Source organism: Oreochromis aureus, linkage group 5 (assembly GCF_013358895.1).
Source record: "Oreochromis aureus strain Israel breed Guangdong linkage group 5, ZZ_aureus, whole genome shotgun sequence".
NCBI lineage: Eukaryota > Metazoa > Chordata > Actinopteri > Cichliformes > Cichlidae > Oreochromis > Oreochromis aureus.
In genome coordinates this window covers 9,983,665-9,992,843 of record NC_052946.1, presented here as the reverse complement: position 1 = coordinate 9,992,843, position 9,179 = coordinate 9,983,665, and the positions used below count along the sequence as shown (strand labels likewise).

At 40.4% G+C, this 9,179-nt stretch overlaps 1 protein-coding gene across 1 annotated transcript; it reads left to right on the top strand.

Annotated features, from left to right (window-relative positions):
* Nucleotides 1–338: 338 nt before the first annotated feature.
* Nucleotides 339–9,135, top strand: mon1a (MON1 secretory trafficking family member A). The gene is made up of 7 exons (XM_031733007.2): nucleotides 339–354; nucleotides 453–664; nucleotides 1,148–1,299; nucleotides 4,564–4,947; nucleotides 5,035–5,800; nucleotides 6,109–6,256; nucleotides 8,117–9,135. Exons 3-7 carry the CDS (start codon nucleotides 1,176–1,178, stop codon nucleotides 8,255–8,257), a joined length of 1,563 nt encoding a protein of 520 aa, XP_031588867.1. The 5' UTR covers nucleotides 339–354; nucleotides 453–664; nucleotides 1,148–1,175; the 3' UTR covers nucleotides 8,258–9,135.
* The last annotated feature ends 44 nt before the right edge of the window (nucleotides 9,136–9,179 follow it).

Here is a 9,179-nt window from a genome sequence, read left to right as displayed (position 1 = left end):
GATATTTAAAACAATTAATACGTTTTCCCTGGAGAAGTTACAATTTAGTGTCACTCAACGAATGTGTCAACACTTTTTTCCCTTGTTTTTTTGCTTTTATCCCTCACATATGCAGAGTCACTGTGAAAACAACAAAAATGTTATTTCACACTCATTGAAATAGTTTGCAAATTTATTCACAAACCTTGCTCGCACAAAAAGATTATTTAATATTTGATATACAATGTTTTCTGTGTGATAAATTAAGTATCTGAGTCTCGTGACAATCGTGTAATTTAATAATCAGGCACAGTTGTTTCATGTCCTGCGTGACCTGAACGCACCAGCAAGATGAAAGATGGCAGTGTGCTATAAGTAACAATAGAACTTGCATGCTGTAATATTCAAAATTAACCCATTAAATTAATTCTTAACTATTTCAAAGCAAATTCTCCGTATTTTATTTTATTCAGATGAACTCGGCTTTTTATCACTCCTGGGAAACGATTGAGTGTATAAACCCTCTGGCAGGGAACTTCATATCCCACAATTCGCACTTCCGCAACCAACCAGGGCATGATTCAAGAAGTTCTTCTGTGCGGTTTCTGCTAGTTAGCTAGCAGCAACTGTGGCAAACGAGTTGGGGAGCATAACATTCAGATGCAGACAGCTGTGGAAATGAAAGGTAATCTTATTGAAGTATTTGAAGTTGTCTTGAGTGCTGTGGTTGAGAGCGAAGGCGATTAAACGTGTCTGAGATAGCGTTTGTTTGACTACATGCTAAAGTCAGCAATCAGAGTAGCTTTTGAAGTCGAACATATGTGACGCCTGTGATAATTCAGGGTGCTAAGCAAGAAAAAAGAAGATGTGAGTGTAAATATACTGCACGTGAATATGTTATTCTCTCGAGACTCATTTTGTTTCCATAGTTGGTTTCAGCCTTCCTTGGAGCAAGGAGGACATTCCGATTTAGCTCTGTTTTCCCCCCGCTTGGAATAAATAGTTAAAGTCTTCATGACCTGACTGTAGGGCTTTATTTGCTTTCAGTTGAACCGACTCGTGGTGACCGTGTCATGTCACTATAATGGCACACAACCATAAATCCAAGCCTCAGTCACGAAGTTGTTGACCTTTGGTCCTATAGCCCTTTGTCTGTCTATTTTTCCAGGTGCGTGTCCCAGCCTTAAGTAGCAGTGATGGAAGGTGAAGCCCAAAAGGCGACTGCATCATGGGAAAGTGGAACTCTGGCTCCCGTGGACCGCCTTCGCTCAGTCAGGGCGGACAGCCCCATACCTGGTCTGGTAGAGGGAACTGAACCAGGTAAGTGTTGTGCCGGTTGTCTGTAAACACACAGAGACAAGTATGATTTTAAACATATTTAATATACATCTGCAAAACTGGAACCAATGCATAGTAGTGAAAAAACATCAATTATAAAGGAAGTGTATTATGTGTGAAGTTCCTCTTGGATTTGTTCCAGTCTAAGGTAATGTTAATGCAAGAAATATTTTCCAGGTAGGTCACTTAGCCACTATCAATGGGATTACACTACTGACTGCGCTCTCATTTTAAAGACTGCAGGTAAGTCTAGGTGTGTTAAAGAAGTTGGTGGGTGAATAGAATTGTGCCACGCTACTTTGTGGCCAATCCCTCATAGGATTGTATTATAAAACATTGCAGGACATGATCACAACATTTACAGTAGACCATAAAAGCTTCCAGTTGGGCTAAACAAATATCAGGGCAGGGCAGGGAGAAGTAATTATCAACTGTTTTCTATTTCAAGTACAAAATCCCTGCAGTATCTTTGCCTGGAATATTGTCTTTTTTATGATTGTACCACAAAGAAAAGACATTAACACTCTTTCAGTAGTGACACTTCTGAAAACTTTCCCATGAATTGGACTTCTCTGTTTCACATTGTTGTAGCTGTGCAGTGTCCGGTGAACGCATGCTGAGTACTCTGTGTGTGAGAGACAGCATGAATATGCACATCCTGTCTATGTAAGAAATGGTGAATATATTTACAGGTTGTCTGCTGTTTTAGAGCTTGTGTTACAGTTGCACAATATTCCCTTCATATGCTGAAGAAGGATCTTGCATTGTATGTTTTGTGGACTGTGACTGTAGACTGTAAGAGTAGCCTTCATGGAGAAAATGCTGCCATGTTTTCTCATGAGAATGTAATGATATGACCATCTGTTGACTGAAAAGAATCTGGGGAAAATATGTCAGTTTGTCACAATGAAAGTTGGCTGCAGCTGCTTTCGTCTGCTGCATCACATCCTGCTTTAAATAAATCCAACAATGACAGGAGAGATGATGTAACACTGTATGGATTTGCTCTTACCAAACTGGAGATAAACAGGACATTTTGAAGTCTTAGCATACTCTTTCGCTATCACAGTTGCCTTATTCTTGTTCTTCTAATTAGATAAGCTTTGGCCAGAGGCTGTTCATTTTGTTCACTGCGACAGCTCTGAAGTGTGATAACCTGAAGTCAAAACATGTGTGACTAATATGATAATAGACTAAATTGAACTTCTGTTTTTTATGGATTGTTCGAGAGTTGCATACCACGTTCAAAATGAATCAGGTTTTTCAAATAAAAGGATAAAATCTTGTCCTGTAACTGTAGATAATTCATCTCTGTCATCTGTCTTGGACGCCTTTTCCAGCTAGTTGGTTCCCACAGGAATGCCCAGGAAAGCAGTTTTGTTCTCCAGCAAAGTTGGGGAATTTAACACATTTTCCAAACCAGCCATTTTTTTTTTTCGTTGCAGTCTTTTTTTTTTTTTTTTTTTTTTTTTTTTTTCTCTTGTAGAAACACAAACTGAAAACCTTTTAAATTATGTATATATCTCCACTTTCCATTGTGTTGAATCTGCCTTGAGCTAAGCAACATTTCGACATTACCTGGCTGTACGTGTGAACGCAAATTAAACGGGCACATTAAACACAAGGCCTGCTTCAGAGCATAAAAAAAATCTGTGTGTTTGATTGTTTGGCACAGAGGTCTGCAACCTTTTACACCCAAAGAGCCATTTGGACCCGGTTTCCACGCAAAAGAAAACACTGGGAGCCGCAAATACTTTTTGACATCTAAAATGAAGATAACACTGTATATATTGTTTTTTATCTTTATGCTTTGTGTGAACAACTAAGGTGTGCTGCTTATGAAATCCATACAGTGCAACAGAGAAAATTAAATTATATTTATGTAATCAACACATTTTGAACTCTTAAAGAAATATAACAAAAGGAAAGACACCAACCTGAACTAAAATGATCCATGTAGCAAACAAAAACTGTTGTCAGCCGCCACCCTTATATCGCCTTTGGGCTGGTGGAGCCTTGACCTGACTCTTAAAAAATAATTGGAAAAAAGCACTATGCTGCTGAAAAATGGATATTTGCAAAATTCTGCCTAAATATGTATTTTACCTGGTTAATGCGTGCGGCGGGGCGTGGTTTGGCGGACGCACCTGAGTGACACCCGCAATCACGCCTCGCTGCCTTAACGTCTGTGCTATCTGTGCTGTTGTGTTGTTGGTGGTGTATGTCGGGCTGTGAGCTGAAAAGCTACAGCCGGCTGTATGCGTACAGCAACCGTGTGTGAAAAGTGCTCAATAAAGAGATGCTCAAAAGCATGCTCATGGAAACATCGTTGGGTCTGCTGTGATTTGTTTACAATGGGACTTCTGCTCCTGAACCTCTGCGCACAGAGTCCGCAAATCGGGGCTATACGAAGTCAGTTTACGCAGGACTGTAAGCTGTCATCTGTCAGGCATGAACGGTGTTTGTCTTTAACATAGTTCACGGTGGAGAACAGCTGCTGACTTAATGTGGATCCGAAGATCCATAATTGGCCTACCTGGGGTTGAAAGTCTCGATAAATGCACGGCGTTTCTGCGGGTATACCGGCTTCCGCGAGTGTGACTCTTATTTTGAGCGATGAAAAAATAATAGAATATAATTTTATTTTTATATTTCAATATCACAATAATCTTCCATTTTAGAACTACGAGTTAAAAAGAACTAACATAAATAAAATACACTTCAGCTAAATACTTCTAATTTATTTGCCCAAACCACGCGGAGCCGCACTATAAGGACTAAAGAGCCGGCTCCGGAGCCGCAGGTTGCCGACCCCTGGTTTGGCAGGTAAGAGTATGAAGAATTCACGCTGAGCAAATAGGGTTCATGTCTCTGTCTCCTTCATGCTCCACCCTTACCCCATCACTTAACCAAACACATTATTTTCAGTAGTGAGAATGAGCCTGATACTAACAGTCCACTTTTTTTTTTCTACATGGGAAAAATGTTTGATTATGAAAACCGCTATAAATGCTGCAAACTGAGAAAAACACTAAAAGAGGACTTGGTGGTTACTTTGGCAGTTGTATATGTGGTCAGTGGCCCTATGTCCTTTTAGAAAGTAGCTTTCAAACTTCCTGGAGCTTTTTCCAAAGGAACTGTCCGGAAATGTCTGCCAATGTGTGCTCATATTTTTATAGAGCTTTTTCTAGCTTTTTTTTTTAATCTTTTTATGGACAACGTTTGTCATCATTTATATTAATACAGGTGCTGGCCAGAAGAGTGCCATGTTCATCCATGCACACTCGTTTGAGGATTTAACTGCTGAGGCTGAAGAAGAAGCCCTGAGGACGGCTGATTCAGGCAGATCAGAAGAGCAGCATGAAGAGGGGCTCAAGGCACTTGTTGCTGAACAAAATATAGATGAACAACACAGCAATGACCTGTCGGATAGCAGGACTAAGGAAGAGGATGTGTCCAGTGAGGCATGGCGGAGCCACAAAAAACATGTGTTTGTGCTGAGTGAGGCGGGGAAACCAATCTACACTCGCTACGGCACGGAAGAAGCTCTGTCGAGCACCATGGGGGTGATGATGGCTCTCGTGTCGTTTGTTGAGGCTGAGAAGAACATCATCCGCTCCATCCATGCAGGTCAGATTATACTTTGGCGGCAACATTTAATCCTCTAAACAGTTATGTCGTACCTTAATGTAAGTGCTGTTAATATGTTTGTGTCAGATGGCTGTAAAGTGGTTTTCCTCACCAAGAGTCCTCTGGTCCTGGTGGGAGTGTCACGCACCTGTCAATCAGACAAAGAGATGCTGCGGGAGCTGCAATACATCTACTACCAGATAGTCAGCCTGCTCACCCTCACCCAGCTCAACCACATCTTCCAACACAAGCAGAACTACGACTTGCGGCGTTTGCTGGCCGGCTCAGAGTATCTCACTGACAACCTGTTGATCCGGCTGGAACGAGACCCCGGCCTGCTGCTCAGTGCCGTCACCTGCCTGCCCCTGGCCAGCTCTTCCAGAGACGTAGTGTCATCGAGCCTACAGGCTGCTAAATCCAAAAACCTTGTGTTCTCCATATTGTTGGCCGGCGATCGCCTGGTCACCCTGGTCAGGAAGAAGGACCAGTTCCTGCACCACATAGACTTGCACCTGGTCTTCAACCTCGTCGGTTCCTCCTCTTCCTTCCGAGAAGGTGAAGGCTGGACGCCGATCTGTCTGCCAAAGTTCAACACCGCAGGATTTTTCCACGCTCACATTTCTTACCTGGAGCCTGCGTCCCAGCTCTGTCTCATTCTGGTCTCAACTGATCGAGAGGACTTTTTTAACATGTCCGACTGCAAGCAGAAGTTTATGGAAAGGCTGAGCAAGCGTAGTGCCTACCAGGCCCTGAAGGAGGCGGTGAAATGTCCCAGTTACTCCGTGGCGCAGGTCGGCATCCCAGAGCTCAGGCACTTCCTGTATAAATCAAAGAGCTCCGGACTGTACACCAGGTGAGTGGTTAGACTGTGTTTGTCAAATTTAGGGATTTTTAGATAAAGATCAGAGTAATTTAACAGTCATTAATCCTGTTAATTCAAGAACTTTTTCCTTTCACTGTATATACACATCTACTCAGATGTTTTAGGTATTATGAAAAATTGACATAAATGACAACTTCATAAGAGCAGATGACACTTGATTTTGTATTTTGTCTGGGCCAGTAAAATGATCATCAGTATACAAAGATTTGCATTCTTATATGTATACATTTTTTTGTCATGAGTGCAAATCCTTGTTCTTGGATATTTTCCACCTTCAGCCCGGAGTTTCCGATGGTCTACCAGTCTGATGAAGAGCAGGAAAGGCTGCTGAGCTTGTATCAGGAACTTCACAGCTGCTTGCACCATCCAACCAGACCTCTTCGTTACTACTACCGCTGCAGGGAAACTGAAAACTTGCTGGCACAGGTGAGTCTGGTGTTGTGCTTAAAATGGTTTATTGTTTTTGACCAATTTTTCTTTTAAGCTGACAGCTGTTAAAAGCATTTGGTTTTCTGCCACTATGTACAAAATGAATACTGGACACTGGATTGGTGACATTGTTCATACACATTTAGTTGGCTTACTGTTTTGGGTTTCTTTGGAGGGGGGGGGGGGACGACGACTATTTGCCTTATTAGGGACAATAATCCATTTAATAAAGTCATACATAATTTTGATTGCTGGCATAATCTTTACATCAGTTTTTCCATTCATAATGCAGTATTATCAACAGCTGAATGAACATTTTGCAATCAAATAGGTTAGGTGGCAACAGGTCAGTAACATGACTACGTATAAAAAGAGCATCTAAGAGAGACCGAGTTTGTTTCAGGGAAAAAAGTCTCTACAAATTCTTGGAAATTTTCAGAATAATACTCTTCAATATAAAAATGTGAAGACTGAGTTTCTCATCATCTGTAGTACTTAATATGATCAAAACACAAATCTTGGTGGACAAAGGACAAGGCCAAAAATCAGCATTGGCTGCTGTGAACAGCAATTATTCTGTCATGGAAATCACTGCATGGGCTCAGGAACACTTCCTGTCACTGCCCGTGAACCCAGTTCACTGTGCCACGCACAAATGCAGGTTGAAGCTCTATCATACAGTAAAAAAGCCATATGTGAACATGATCCATACTGGTAAATAATTCCTTTTGGAAAATGCTGCGTCCTCCAGCTAAAAGAAGATAGGGAAGATCCAGCTTATGTTTTTTAATTTCTATTTTAATTAGTGTGTTAGTTTTTTTTTTGTTTGTTTTTTTTTATCCCCACAACGAGTTTAATTATTGTTTACTGCAATTACCTTTGTTCTTCATTACCAGCTTTGTATTAGCAGCTTTGTGCTCTTGCAGACCCTTGCAATAAGTCGACACATTACCATCACATACATATAAAATAACAATAAAAGTAATGTTTGCATTGACACTTCTGGAAAGTTGTTGACCACTCTTTTTTTTTTTTTTTTCCTTTCTAACCGCATGTTGTGTGGTTAAATATATATCTTAAAGAAACTTATCAAAAAAGGGACATAATTCTGAATGTGGCGCAATGCTTTACAAATATTGTTACAAAAAAAATGCTGTCATTACATAATTAGTTTTGTAACATTTTCAGATGTGCATAGAACACTTACAAATTTTTGATTAAATGTGCCATTAATGATAATTGCACAACATTAACAGTAATGTGCAAAAATGGGCATTACACATTATAAGCAAGATTTCAACCTCCTGCCATCAACTACAACGTTTGTAGTTGATGGCAAAGCAGGCAGGGAGCTGGCAGAGGAGTTAGGAGCGGAGGAGGAGGATGACATCCTGTACGGTGTTTTTGCTGTCACTGATGACAACGGAGTTTTTTTCATTGATCTCAAATGCAGTAAGCTACAGTAATTTTACCAACTGTAATAATTTCTTTCATTGAACCACATTTCTGAACTACTTTAACAGAAAAATAGTACATTTAAAATTTTGAGTTTGTGGTTTTTTTTTTTTTTCCAAATACAGTGCAACATAAACATTAGTATCATAAAATTCCCCACAAAGTTAGTAATTCTTTCAAACTCAGCATGAGCGATTCAGAACTGATTTGCTGGTGTGCACTTTGTAGTATACGGCTAAAACTGTTTAAACAGTTTTCATTTTTTCATTGTTTCCAGGTAACAATTCAGCAGGTCAGTTTGGTCCTGTGAGTTTGCACACAGAAACTGAAGAAAAATATCCTGCTACTACACACAGCGTTTTCATGCCCCGTTTGTCTCGTTGTGCCTTCTTTCCTCTGCAGGTGACAAGTGGCTTTGAGCTCTACCTCTGCTTTAGTCCGCTGGTGACCAAGGCCTCAGCGTTCGCCGCTGTCAACAAACTGCTGAAGTGGATCAGGAAGGAGGAGGATCGCCTCTTCATCCTCAGTCCTCTCACATACTGAGCCTCCTGAAACGTAAAGCAGTATTGTGAACACAGACTGGAGTGGTGCTAACAGCAGCTACGCATGATGAACCAGTAGTCTTTAAGAGTGTGATGATTGTCAAAGCCTATGCATTTTCTTTTTTTTGGCTTTTGGAATGCTCTGTTCTAATTCTCTGATTTGTAATGAAGTGTGCTGTGCAATTGAATTAACGCTGTATTTTAGCTGGCGAGATTTTTTATAACTTTTAATTAAAAAAAAATGAAGAGCAGATAGAAGCCTCCGCACTTTTGGTAACACAGAAGCTTGCAGTGTTTACCTGTTGTTAAAGATCTTTCATGGAAGGATGGTTTTACTGTAACGGCTATTATGCATCTCACAACTTAAAATGTATTTTTTATGGTATTAACTCAGTTCTTAGAAATTAAGAATAAACTGGAAATTCCTCGAACTGCAGTAGAATGTATTTTCAAATTAGAAGACATGTTGGCAAAATATGGGTTAACGGCATTCCTGTTGGAAGCATCACCCTTTTACCTCTATGCACTTTGTTTATGTAACGGACACTGAAACAGAAAGCCTGTAACCTGTTTACTGCTGTCAGTAGTTTGTAATAACACGTCTTCTCTTAACACCACTGTAGAGGAATTCCACATGAACTCCATTGTTTTTCCAGTTCATCTGTTTCTTTTCACCCATAATACTCACATTAACAGATGATACGTTTCTGCATGCCTCTTAAAGCTTAGTTTCCTGGAAACCTGCTATGCTTGAGGAATCCAGCTTTGCCACATTTGCCTCCTCTAATCATGCCTTAACTGTTATTGTGCATAACAAATATGTAATGCTTTATGGCAGTCCCATGCAAAATTATATGTAAATAAAGAAACGACCTGCAAGCTGATGTGTCATTCTTTTCCCCTCACACTGTAGGCACTTCGTA